The sequence below is a fragment of the Lissotriton vulgaris genome, chromosome 5, assembly GCF_964263255.1.
Source record: "Lissotriton vulgaris chromosome 5, aLisVul1.2, whole genome shotgun sequence".
NCBI classification, from domain to species: Eukaryota; Metazoa; Chordata; class Amphibia; order Caudata; family Salamandridae; genus Lissotriton; species Lissotriton vulgaris.
Window position 1 is genome coordinate 1,425,197,193 of NC_141693.1, and position 14,316 is coordinate 1,425,211,508.

General features: G+C 46.4%; 1 protein-coding gene across 1 annotated transcript in view; it reads right to left on the minus strand.

Annotated features, from left to right (window-relative positions):
* Positions 1-10,358: 10,358 nt before the first annotated feature.
* The window catches only part of LOC147712695 (11-beta-hydroxysteroid dehydrogenase 1-like), a 208,052-nt gene continuing 204,094 nt past the window's right edge, over positions 10,359-14,316 (minus strand). Inside the window, exon 6 of the mRNA XM_086923363.1 lies at positions 10,359-12,769. Within this exon, the coding sequence (XP_086779489.1) occupies positions 12,549-12,769 (221 nt within the window). The 3' untranslated portion in view covers positions 10,359-12,548. The remainder of the gene's footprint in view (positions 12,770-14,316) is intronic.

Consider the following 14,316-nt stretch of genomic DNA (forward strand, 5'->3'; position numbering starts at 1 on the left):
GATGATGAGTGAATGTCCGTGCCCAGGTGCTCCCATTGATTAAGTTTGATCTCTTTCCCCAGGACTTGCTACCCCTCCTCATCATTTTTCCATACATTGGGCAAGTCGGACATTAGAATCAACTTGTAAAGCCTATAGAAGGCACCTCTAAAGCCCACGAGGGAAGGGAAGAACAAGTTACTTAGCTTCAGTGATGCCTTATCTGGTAAAGAGATGATCTAGCTGCAGATTCCTAACCTTAGAATTTCCCAGGCGCAGACTGGATCCAGAAGATTTTTCCTAGAGCAATACCCCTGTGCGCCAATAGCGGACATTGGTCGGGCCAACGTAAAATTGTCAGCATTGTCTGCGCCCGAAGTGATGACATCAGTTACTTTTTCACGACTTTCCACACTGGAAGACCAGAGCCATGCAGTGAACTGATTAAAGTATCATGGAACAACTAAGGCCCTGAACGGGATCAGCCCTGATACTAGAAACCTGTCTGCCGTGCGGGAAGGATGGGTAGGTCAGTAAGGAATTTGCAGCTAGATAATGTCTCTACCAGGTAAGGGAACTTGTTCATCTGATAAAGACATCGAGCTGTAGAGTCCTTACCTTGAATGGATACCCAAGAAATACCGTCCCTGGAGGAGGAGCTGCAGATAAGTTTAGACCAGAAAGGGCTGCAAAACAGAGTGGCCAAAGAGTTCTTCCCTGCGGACCTGACTGTCAAAGGCAGTAAATGTGTGCAGGGATACCCACGTAGCTGCCTGACAAAAGTCGAGTACTGGAACTCCATGTTGTAATGCTATGGTAGCAGCCTTTGTTCTGGTGGAATGAGCCCTTATGCCTTCAGGAGGCTGCTTTTTGGCCAGAGTATAGCACATTTTTATGCAGTGGAAGGTCCAAGATAGTCCTCTTATGCACCCCACAAACTTTCTTTGTTCTAAAATACCCCACAATGAGTTAGTCGTCAACCCAGAACTGTTTAGTGTGTTCAAAGTAGAATGACAACAATCCTTTTGGGTCCAAACGGTGGAGTTACACCTCTTATTTAGAGGGGTGCAGAGGAGCGTAGAAGGTGGGCAAGGTGACAGATTAACCACATGGAATGGTGTTACCACTTTTGGTAAGAAAGATGCCTTAGTGTGAAGCACCAACTTATATTGGAAGATGGTTAGGTAAGGAAGCTTGGATGACAGGGTCTGCAATTCGCACACCCTACTGGCAGATGTGATTGCCACTAAAAAGGCTGTTTTGATGGTAAGCGGCTGGAGGTGGCATTTGTGCAGAGGTTCCAATGGATCTCACATTAGAAAGGTGAGAACCAAATTAAGGTCTCACCCACTGAGGCATAATGAAAGGGGGGGGGGACATATGTACAAGGTCATTGAGGAATCTATTTACAATGAGAGTTGTAAATAATGAGGCTTGATCTGGTAGCCCCAGGAAGACAGACAAGGGAGAAAGGTACCCTTTGAGAGTGCCCAGAGCCGTGCTGGGCAAGTGTCAAAATGCAAAGAAAGATTTAAGAGAGGAAGGCAAAAAGGAGGATCAATAGATCTTTTTGTACAATATTTTACAAATCTGCCTCACTGGCAGGCTACATGGTCTTGGTGGAGGGCCAAAATAACATTGCAACCTTCGGGAGGAAGGTTGAATGCTATCAACTGCCACCTGTCAATCTCCACAGAAGAATTTGAAGAGTTGACATGTTGAGGTGGAGGACCCTCCCCTGCTGCTTCGGCAGGAGATCCTCTCGAAGGGACCGCCTGATCGGAGTATTGATACTCAATTGGAGAAGCTTAGGATACCAGACTCTTCATGCCTAGTCCGGAGCAACAAGAATGACTTGGACCCAGTTGCTTCTGATCTTCGTGAGCACTCTGGGCAGGAGTGGTATGGCCAGTAAGGTGTATAGGAGGCCTGAGCTCCACATGAGGTGAAAAGTGCTTCAGAGAGAGAGTCATCATGGAAACTCCAGCACACAAAACTGCTGACATTGTGCATTCTCGATAGAGGCGAACAGATCTAACCAAGGCTCTCCTTACTGTTGAAAGAGACCTTTCGCTACCTCTGGATGGAGATGTCATTTGTGATTGACGGTTAAGTTTTTCTGCCCTGGCATTCTGCGAACCTGCCAGATGTTGAACCACCAGGGAAATGCCCTGCTATTCAAGCCATGTCCAGTACCTCTTGACAAAGGGTCCAAGACCCATCGTGCACTGTTTGTTGGTGGTGTTGTTTGCGCACACTTGAACGAGCTTTCCCTTTGATGAAGGTAGAAAGGTTTTCAATACCAAGTGAATCGCTTGGAGCTCCAGCAAAATGATGTGGAGTCTGGATTCCGCCGGAGACCAGATTCCTCTGATCTCCACCACTCTCAGATGGCCGCCCCATCCCTGAAGTGACGCATCTGTCACTACTGTGCGGTCTGGTTCAGGAAGGGAAAGGGGTCTGCCACTGACCCAATCGCAGTTGGTCAGTGACCACTGCAGGTCCTGTGCAGTTTCCTCCGAGATCTGGACCATGTCGGAGAGACTCCTCTGATACTATGCCCACTGGAACTTCAGGTCCCACTGCAGAGCCTGCATATGCCATCTGGCATGTGTCACTAGCAGGATGCAGGAGGCCCCGAGGGCCTGCTGCCTCAGAGTCATTCTCACTGAAATCCAGGATAGAAGCTGAAACATTGGCATGATAGCCTTGATATCCTAGACTCGCCCAAAACTGCACTGTGTCCAAAACAGCTCAGATGAAAGGGAGCACCTGAGTGGGAGTCAGGTGTGACTTTGGCACTTTCATAGTGAACCCCAGCAGGTGCAGGAGGCTCGCCATAGTATGGAGGTGGGAGGCCTGGGGAGAGCTCACTTTCAAAAGCCAGTCCTTAAGATAGGGGAAGACTTGCACCCCTGATCTGAGCAGATGAGCTGTCACCAACGCCATCACTTTGGTAAACACCCGGGGGTGCTGGCAAGGCCAACGTGGATCCCGGTGAAGTGAAAGTGCTCGTGGCCTACTGTAAACTGCAGGTGGCACCAATGAGCAGGCAGGTAGGGAATTGTAAAATATGCCTACTTCTGGCGCTGCCAGAACCCTCTCTATGGCTCCCTTGGCCAAGAGAGTTATGACTTCCTCTTTAAGCAAAGTCAGGTGATTCTCTGTCAGATGGTAGTAAGTTGAAGGCATGGAGTGAGGAGTAGTGTCGAAAGGGAGGGAGTAGCCCCTTCAGACTATCTGGAGAACCCACCTGCCAGAAGTAATGTTCTCCCAGTAGTGGCGATAATGGCTGATCCTGCCACCAACTGGCTGCCCAGGAGCTGGACGGTTTGGAGGCTAAAGTTGCATGGGGGGGGTGGTGGACTTGCCCGACCTCTGGCTGCCCAACCCATAAGGTCGGAACGAGCAGCACCCACAGCCGCGCAGAGGTTGTTGAGCTTGCGCGGTCTTGTAGCTAGGATGTGGTTGGCACAGCTCAAAGCCACTTCCATAGCCATAAAAGGGGCGAAAGGCAGACAGGAACATGTGGCCTCTGAGAGGAACAAGGACTTGGCCATAGCCCAGGAGTCCTTATAGCACCGTGTCTGCGTGGTCTCCGAAGAGATGGTTGCCATCAATGGGCATGTCCATGAGATAGGCCTGAACATCCCCTGAAAAGCCAGAAGTCCTTGACCAGACATGGCGTCAAGTGGACACTGTCAATGCAATCATTCTGCCCAGCGAGTCGGTCATGTTGAGACCAAAATGAATGGCGATCTTTGATGCATCAACTCCAGTTTGATACTGCTTGGGAAAGGATGGCACAGGCCATCGACGGGAACTGTGGCAACACTTGTGCAACTATTTCCAACAGGAAGTGGGAGTAACAGCCCAATAGGCATGCAGAGTTCACTGACTGCAATGCAAGGCTGGCAGAAGAAACAATTTTTTCACACCAACTGTACAGCCTCTTGGATTCCCTGTCCAGGTGTGCTGAAGGAAATGCACCTTAGGAAGTAGAAGGTTGTACCACCAAGTTCTCATGGGCAGGGTGGTTGGTGAGGACATTTGGGTTACCAGGTGCAGGGCCATGGCAAACGGGAATTGTCCTATTCACAGGAGCCCCTGTGCTGAACTTGGACCAGGTTCCTGGTAGGACATCTGTCAAAGCCTCATTGAAGGGAAGCAATGGTTCAGAGGAGGAGACACCCGGCTGCTGGACCTCTGTCAAGATATATGTCTTGACTTCCACAGAAGGGAGATAAAGGTCCAGAACCTTAGCTGCCCTTCACACCACCATGGTGTATGATGCCCCCTCCTTCATAGCCATGGTAGGGGAGAAAGCAGGACAAATTCTGGATCGGTATCCAGTCTGCCTCACCCAATTCTTTTTACCAGTCCATATTCTGATAATGCGGGTCTTGTAAAGGGTCCAACTACCTCTCCCAATCTTCCACCATTCCTAGCCCTTCAGAATGAGGCTGAGGAACTGACCTAGGATCCAAGGGTTCTGCCGGTAGGCACCGATCCGGCACCCGGTTGCTGGCCCGGTTGGCAGTCTCTGCATCGGGGCCAGGGCTGGGGAAGGTCGCAGTGGCATGACCGGAATTTGTCTGGTTCCATAGCCATATCCAGAGGGGGGGGGGGGGACATCGGTGTCAGGGTCGGAGCCGACAGCACAGAACCTAATGGAGCCATCTCTGAGCCTACAGGGCCCGAAAGCATGCCGGTAGGATCAGGCTGCCCAAATATGAGCCGCATGGCATCAGAAAATTCTTTGAACTGAAAGGAGGTCACTCTGGCCGGGAAGGAGGGGAAGCACAGAGACGACCCAGGTGCAGGGTCAGGGCAACAAGGCCTAAAATGCCGAGACTCCTCTGCCACTTCAGCCAATGGACAGGGAAAAGTTGAAGCATGCTTAGACTTGTGGTGTTTCTTTGTGCCTCTTACCTGAATGACATGACGACTTCGAGTGGGAGGACGAAGACTTGGGACTCCAGAAGTGGTATCCGGACCTTCTTCTCGACCGGGACCGTGAACGAAATCTCCAGGCAGAACAACGTGGTACTGAGCGCCGGGCCGCAAGCAGCTTTAGGGACCGCTGCCTCATGGCTTTCAGAGCCATGGCCTAGCAGTTGGAGCACAATTCCGAATTGTAGTTACGCTACAGGCACCAGAGACAAACCAGGTGAGGGTCTGTCACCAACACAGCATAGTGACAAGCCCCGCACGGTTTGAATCCAGACTTTTTGGACATGATAGGAAAACCTACACAATAAAAAAGGGTCAAAAAAAGCTTGTCAAATAGTGACAGAAGGTAGCTCTCTTCACGGATCTGTGCTGGCTTGTGCAGAAACAAAAGAACTGACGTCAGCGCACTGAGGTGGCGCCTATATATGTGATGTGGACGCCACTTCCCGTGCGGATGACGCCGTCATACGAAGCCTATTGGCGCATAGGGGTATTGCTTGAAGAAAAATATTCTGGATCCAATCTGACGCCTAGGAAATTCAAAGGTAAGGAATATGCAGCTAGATGTATCCATCAACAATGCTAGTGGGTATTTACTGCTGCGGTCCTTATCAGTATTCTAATGTATCGCAATGGTCACAGACATACCCGCTAAACTCTTGCGCAATGCTATTTCTCCACATATACGCCAGCAACTAGGCTGTCTAGGAGCGAGACTCGCACGCCGCCTGCCCACAACTGTCAAGGCGAGAAGCCGCTGAGCCTGCTGCAGTAAATTCCCCGCTCCTAACTCAAACTAGTGGCGGAGTAGATGACGCCCCTGTACTGGTTTGCTAGTCCACACCTCCATGACGGACCTGCCCGCAACTCAATGTCCGCAGTGTAGGATATTTAACGCCAGGCTCAGCAAGGCAGCAGTACCTTCCTGGAAGCAGCGGAACAGGGTAGGTCCCACGCCGAGTTCCCAACGAGGAACAGGTAAGTTCTGTGTGACAGGATGGTGCTGAGTCTGGGTTCCCGTTCACAAGTGGGTTCTACAGCATCGCACCCAGCTTTGCTTTTTGGTACTCGAGGTGGGAGCATACAGCCCCACTTTGAACGTCCCCGTACAGGGGCATCATTTACTCCACCACTAGTTTGAGTTGGGAGCGGGGCTTTACTGTAGCAGCCTCAGCGGCTTCTCACCCTGATTGTTGCGGGCAGGCGGCGTGCGAGTCTCGCTCCTAGACTGCCTAGTTGCTGGTGTGTATGTGGAGAAACTCCTTTGTGCAAGAGTTTAGCGGGTAAGTCTGTGGCCATTGCGATACATTAGCATACTGATAAGGACCGCAGCAGTATATACCCACTAGCGTTTTCAAGAACGAGAACGTAGCCTCCATGAGCATGACTCCTGATCATCGTTTGAGTGTCTCCCATCTTTTGATTTCGCAGAGACATCACTGTTTGGGTGCACTCTTACTCTGCTTGCACCATTATAGGTGAGTTCTCACCACTCCCATTTGGTGCTGTCATAAATTACTCACTACAGAATCAAAAGGTTTTATGTTTTCTTGTTAAATGAAAGTCACGCTGTGTTCTCCATGAGGTCATCTGAACTTGTGATTTGGTTTATGAGACATGTTTTTTTTACCTATGATAAATACTGTTGAACACCCATCCATGGCCCATTGTGCAACTGATATGGAATGCTGTGTGTTCTCTTCTTTTTAATTACAGGTTGCCTCACTTCCCCAGTGGATAGTGTCCCTAGGGGTAAGCCAGTGGTAGGTAGCTTAACACCTTTCCACACATATGTAGATAGTTTCCTTATTTAACTAATAATTGTTTTCACAGTCCTGAAGAATCGCCGCTGATCATTATATGACTATATTAGGGCGAGAAACATGTCGACCATCTGGGAGTAGAGTATGCAATTTGTCATATTAAGAACAAAATACGCTACCCCTCCCGCAATATTTTATTCAGGCAAGGTCCCTCACAGAATAAAGTCTTACAGAGGACTCCCTCACCTGTTTTAACATCACAATACACGTCTACCACAACTAGGCCCCTAACACCCACTGCACCCTTACGGCAAGGTACAGACGATCTCTGAGAAAAATCCCCTTTAAGGGTGCCCGTCGGGCATTGCAGCGCCGGCCCGACGAGGAGCAGGCTCAAATGATGAAGCAGGACACCCAGCTTGCTGGGTGTGTGAGATCCCTAGTTCCGAAAGGAGGAATTCCCCTCAGTGACCACCTGTAATACACTGTCAGACTTCTCTAGCTACGGCATTTTAATGGTGATTACCACATTAACTAGGAACTTCGTACCCTCGCTTTGTTAAATGTAATGTAGGTGCTCTGGCTCTGGGAGATCAAAGTCTTTACTGTATTGCATGAATGTCATAGGGGTCACGGAACCTCACACCCCATCATACACCTCCAAAATCCTTAGGCACCCTCCCTCCCTCCATCGTCAAAAGGCCATTCCATCCATGGCCAAAGTAAAATCAACATTGTACTGAATTAGCGTGTATGGTGAAGGGAGCGCTATCATTCCCTTCAAAATAAAGCAAGTATCCCACACTCTTATTGTGGTGCTGAAGTAGGAATTGGGGGGCCTATATGGCTTATCTACCCAGACTAAGTCCCAGAGGGATCTGTGAACTATCCAATGGTCCATCTTGTGACAATTCTTCTCAGATTCTAACACCGACTATTCCATTACAATTGTAAGTTGGGCAGCTGCGCATTATTGAGGAATACTGAGTGCCACCATTACACCAGCCTCCCTAGGCTGAATCAGTAGCCTTTAGGAGGTCCATGGGACCTTGCCCCTCCAGATAAAGCATAGCAGCTTTAGCTGGATTTGCTTTAAGTAATCCCTGTCCAGCCAGATCGCAAGTGCCTGAAACATGCCTAGAGCTCCCGTGAAGTGTGAAGAATGCAGAAGATTAGCCATTCAAAGAAATCCTTGGTGTTTGCCCAGCATGATTAGAAAAAAATATTCACAGAAGCGGGCCTATTCTCATCTTGTGTATTGTTAGCCACGGGAAAGACCAATCCACCCGGTCGAAAGCCTTTTCCGTGCCTAAAGATAAATGGACGTTTCTCAAGAAAGGCTTTTCCACCAGATGGATGGTAGTACAGATATTATGCATTTGGTGCCTCTGGACAACACAGCTTTGATCAGAATGGAACACCGCTGGGAGTACCTCATTGAGACGGGTGGGTAGAATTGAAGTATAAAGTTTTGCATATATATTAAGCAGCACAACCAGGAGATAAGATGTACACAGCTTGGGGTCCTTGCCCAGTTTTGGATAACAGCAATAATAACTTTCCCCATAGTAGGTGTAATAGAGCTGGTGCCGGTACAATAATTGAATAAGGAAACCAGTTTAGGGGCTAACTTAGAAGCACACATCTTACAAAATTGGAATGTGAACCCATCAGGACCTGTGGCTTTAATAGATATAAGTGATTTTATAGCCTGTTTAATTTTGTTCAATTGGATTGGCTGGTCCATCACCTGGAGTGTGGAGTGTGGTGCCCTTCAAAAAATGCATCTGTCTCTCAACGGATTTGGGTTCTGGAGTGTACACGGAGCAATATAACCGTACGAATTCAGACGATTTATAGCAATCATCAGTAAGTTTGTTGCCACCACTAGTGCAGATTTCTTTTACCTATTTCTGCCAATGACCTTTAAGTTCTATCCTCTGCAAATTAACTAAATATGTTTATTAAACCCTGCATTTGCTCAGTTTATGGGAGGAAGCAACAGTTCTTGTTTGTGGGGAGATACCACGTCACTTCAAAGAGTATAGACATCAAAACTATTGTGTAAGTGGATATCACAGGAAGGGAGGGCAACCAGACGAGATCACAGGAACGAGAAAATGTAATATTCATATTTAATAAACCTGTTAGAAATGAATGACAGACTGAATTGCAGTACTAAACTATGTGACTGGATGCTTCATGTGGTGTCATCACATTAACGACCATGAAAGACTGTGGGATGGTAGAGCCGGACTACGCTTGCTCTCTCGAGCTAGTGTTTTTAAAGGTCTCTTGCTTTGAAGAACATTCCACAGCACCACTTCTTCGGATGTAAAGAAACAGGTCATGATATTAACGTGGGCATCGCCTAGAGCTTAGACAGTTAAGCCACAAGGGACTGATTGGCACAAGGGTAGGGAGGGCGATAAATGATCTCATGTGAAAAGATTATCTCCTGGGTAGTAATATCTAAGAAAGGGCAGAATGCGGTTCTTTCTACTTTAATTATGTAATGTGATAGAAAATGTGGGCCACATTTATCAATGCTTCGCTTCGGTTTGCATCACATAGGTGATGCAAACCAGCGTGAATTGATTTTAGGACTTATTTTCCAGTAGAAAGGTTTTTTTTGAAACGCAAACTATCGCTTTTCGCTACTTTGCTCAACTCTGCATTAAGAGGGTATTCCATGGTGGTGCACTGCTGCTCCAAACAAACACACATGGGTTTTGACGCAAACTTGTTTGTTTGCATGTGTGCTATACTTTACAGCACGCACTAAAATGTATACAAGTATTAAACTAGGTCAAAGCATTGGGCCTCACTTATGAAAAGTGACGCATCGCTGCGTGAAAACAGCGATGGGTCACTTTTCACTGCGCACTCGTTACGACATTCCTGATGCGTCATATTTAATGTATGACTCATCATGTCGCAAGGAGTTACAGATACGTCAGAAATACTGACGTATCTGTAAGCGCAAAAGTGACGCATTGCTGGAGTGTGTCATAAAAGTGACGCAACTCCAGCAATGCGTCCTTTCACATGGGGAAAGCCCCATGTGAAAGGGCTTGCGTCAGTCTTACGCCTGCTGTGAGGCAGGTGCAAGATTTTGACGCAACAGCGTCCTAAAAGTGACGCAGTGAAATCTCATAGATTTCACTGCGTCACTATTACGAGGCTTTTTGCGGGGGAACGTCCCCTCTGCATACATTATACCTGACGCAGGTATAATGTGGCGCAGGGGTTTAAAAAGTGACACATCTACCTAGATGCGTCACTTTTTAAATATGGCGCAACAGGGCGCATTTTTTACACCGCTGGTGCGTCACAAAATGTGACGCACCGGCGGCGCAAAACTGACGCAAGGCCTTCATATATAAGGCCCATTGTATTTTGCAATGGAAGGGTTGCCTTCACAATAATACCTACGCCTGACATTACACACACACACACACACACCCTTGCACTCAGGTGCAAGGGTGCGTGAGTTGGCCCAAGGGAGTCTAAAGTGTGCTAGAGCAGGTAGAGAAAAACTGCACATCTTCGTAGACATGACGCTGTCTAGCTCATTCTTTTTGACGCTGCACTGCAATTGAGCGAATTATTTGTACATTTGCCCCTTAGTTGGGAACCATAGGATCACTGGCACTCCTTTGATTTTTTTTTTTTAATAACATTTTATTGGATTTCAATGCTTCAATCACCCGTACAAAACCATAGTACAAAACGTATTGGATCAGCACGAAACACATCAGGCAAGCAGCACAGTTCCAGGAAGACATTCCTTACTCCGGTCACTTTCCAGGGCTAGAAAGGTAAACATTTTTCCCACTCTTTTGGTTGGTCACATATATTCTCCACAAGCATGTAAAAACTGTCTGTAGTAACATATCCACTCAGGCCACAGATTCTCCAATTACTTGTGAGACCTTCTAGCCTCATATATAACGCTCCCAGCCCACTCAGTCCATTTTGGCACACCATGTTCCACATTTCGGTTCTTCATGACGGTCCCCAAGTTTTGCAAGATTCCAATTTCCAATACAAGCCACAGGTTCCAAAGGAGTTTTGAGGATTTGATGGGTAGCTGTCTACCCATTTAGCTAGTATTTTCGTTCGACCATCCTTAGTTAGTTTATTCAGTGATCACTTTTAGAACGCCCTGACCCTAAACGGATGTCCAGAAACTATCAATTTTAGGATGGTACAGAAAACGCTTAATGTTGCATCTCCTAAGACATTTGTCAGACCTATCTTGTTGAGAAGTGTTTTTGATATCAGATGCAAATAATCCCACCCTCCTTGGCTAAAGCCAGTAACAATGCTTGTCCCGTGGGGCCCCAAAAGGGATCTGAAACTGGTCCACTGATATTTCAATAGGAAGCCATGCATTTGTTCTCCGCAATCTATTCTGTGGTTGTCAGACTTGGTTCATATGGATTTGAAGGAACTGTATTTGAGATTATTATCTCTATTCACAACTTTTGTCTTGTCCAGAAAGCCAACACATTATCAACCCTAAGGATTTCAAAGTAAATTTTAAGGTCACCACCTAAGGCTCCTGGGGCTGTATACACATGCGCATTTTCCATGATTGTGTCAGGAGTAGCTTTTAAAAAGGCTTGCCTGCAATCAAGAAACATGCGCTGTATTAGGATGAATGCACTGCCCCTAGGGATGTCGTGCACTCGTGTGGCTCCCAGATCAGCGCATTCATGTGAAACACGGAGCCGCTGCTTAGAAGCTGCTTCGTGTTTCACAGAGCAGGTGGCAACCCACCTGCACTTTTAAAGAACATTAGAGATCCCCTTGCAGGTGGGTGCAGTAAGTGCACAGTCAGTGCGCCTCCTCATAACTTCTTTGCCTCTGCACCCACATCTGTAATATGGAGCGGGGACAGAGGAAAAGGGATTCCCTTATTTGCATGGGGCCATGACCCCGTGCAAATGTGGGAACGCCTCATGATGATAGTGCTGGAGCTTTATGTGCACCAGCGCTATCAATATTACAGAAGGGGACACACAAGTGTCTGCGCCCCTTCTGTAATACCAAAATGCCCCGAGGCGTACAAAGCGGGCGCTACCACCCGTTGCGCTCCTGAGACACCTGGATAATGCAGCCCCCAATGATGACCTGTTCTTAGGTCACCAAGGATCCACAAAAATGCCTGGACCTCTCTGGTGCCACAATAACTAGACTTTATTCTGAGAATCCTTAAAACTTTACCTGTTGAAGTTATGGATTCAATCTTCCATTGATTCAATGTTCTTGTTTTATGGAACGAACCGTGCTGCACTCATCAGGCAAGTGATGCTGGTGTTGCCTAAAAAACATTTCCACTCAAAAACGTGGTCACTCCATGGAGGCCTTCTTACAAAGGAATTCTGTAATATTTATACTAGTACTCATGGAGCACTATTTTATTTAGTCACGTGCCTTTGTGAATTGGCACCAAAACATTTAAAATGGGACTATTAAGGGAATAGTTATGCACTTCAGGGTTAGGCTTGAACATGGACGAACAAATGAAGGCTCTCCTCTTGCTGTGGCCCAAAATCTTCATATCCGTCTTTCATGGCTCCTCCTCCTGGGCGAAATCAGTAGGTATAAATTGAGGCTTTATACATCAAATGACAGTTCAAGAAACAACTCGCTCAATGATACAATCTGTCAACTTGCAGAGAAGTTCGGGCTTTAATCAATATTAGAATGTAACACTAGTGTAGTCTAATTTTGTGCCACCTACCCAAGTAGTATGCTTCCCACAGAGCATGTATCTAGTGACATAGTACACTTGATTGGATGATCCTAAAATGTGTTTGGCTCAGGTTCTAACAATATCAGAAGCTACTGTTTGCCAATGTTCTCCACATTGTAATTTTTACGAAGAAGGTAGTCCAGGAACCCTGGTGCCCAGTCTCTCAACAAGAGAGGAATTTTGGTGGCTTGGTATTGGTAGTATACTTCTCGCTGGCGCAGGGCTCCTCCTTTGATGAGGGCAAGGGCACACTCTTCTTTTGGGGCGGCTGGCTGATTGATGACTTCGGCGACTACTTTTTTTGCTGAATCTGAAGAAAATGGAAAGAAAAAATAACTTCAGATTTGTTAAATGTTTACTTTTTTTGTCACAGCCACGAGTTGTCAACTACAGCTTTCTTAATGGAAATGCATAAGACTAGATGGGAATTTTTGAGGCAGAGTCTTTTCAGTCATGGTCCTACTCTCTCTCTATTTATGAGCATGATCATTCAGCTACACCACTGGTGCGATAGAAATTCAACATTCTGTGGACCTCGACCACAGCTGATAGGATAGTGTGCACCTGGATATCCATTCAGATAAGGTTGTAGGGTCCTCTAAGCCAAGATGAGATCAGTGATACCAACTACTTGAATCTGCACAAGGAATATTCATGTTGAAGGGTTTTACTTTGATGTTGTCTCAGAAATATGGTGGCTCTTTTATATCGTAGTTACATAATTATGTCAAAAATATCACAGGTATTCATTTTACAGGTACCATTGCTTTTTTTAAGAGTGTTTTAATATTGTGTTTAAAATCATTATAGCCACTTCGTAGTTATAGTTAGGATTCCTAGGTATTGGAATTCCTCAGATTTTTGCTTTCTAATAACTTTGCCCCATTTGATGAATCTCCAAGAAACTTTTCAGACCTCTAGCCTTTTCTACATTGGCTGACGACAAAATGTTTTGTGGTGATTCATCAAGGGGGCATAAAGAAAAAGGGGGGGTCCTAAAATCGCGTTTGTTTCCCCAGATCATTTGCAATAAACCTTTATGTGGCACACAGCGCAAAAACAGATGAACAGATTTTAATGATATCTGGCAAGCCACTCCACTCCACTATATGCACCTCCATTCTACACTGTAAGCAACTCGGTACTATGACACTACACTCTACGCTATTCCACTATAAGCCACTCCACTCTATCCAACTTCAGTGTATTATATAACACTATACACCACTCCAGTCTAGGTCACTACAATATATGTCACTACAACTACGCTATTCCAGTGTACAACACTCCATTTTACACTGTTCCCCTATATTCCACTCTGAACAACTCTACTGTATGCCACCCACTCTAGGGCTCTCCACTCAATGCTATTTCAGCCGAAGTAACTCCACGCTATACTACTCCACTGTATGCTATTACACTGCACGCCACTACACTCTACCCCACTACACTCTACCATGGCCCACTCCACAGTATTTAACTGTATGCCACTCGACACTACACCACTCCACTGTATGCCACTGCAATGTATGCTTTTCAACTCGCTAACACTCCACTGTAAGACTTTCCACTCTACACCACTCCACTCACTATTGCAAGGCTACCTGTTCCCATAGGAGAGATTGGGGTGTTTGTATATAACATCTTATAAACATAACTGGCCCTGGGAACAAGGTAGAAAAATAAAGTTTAGTATGCCTGAACTCAGAATGTTAAAATGTATCTTTTAGTGAGGGTGAGTTTTACATTCTGTGTTTGACAATACCACTTTTAGAAAGTATGTATTTCCTTGCCTAACCACCCAGTGTGGCTCTGCTAGGTTTGTATATTGGATTTTTGACTTTTAGATGACAGGGG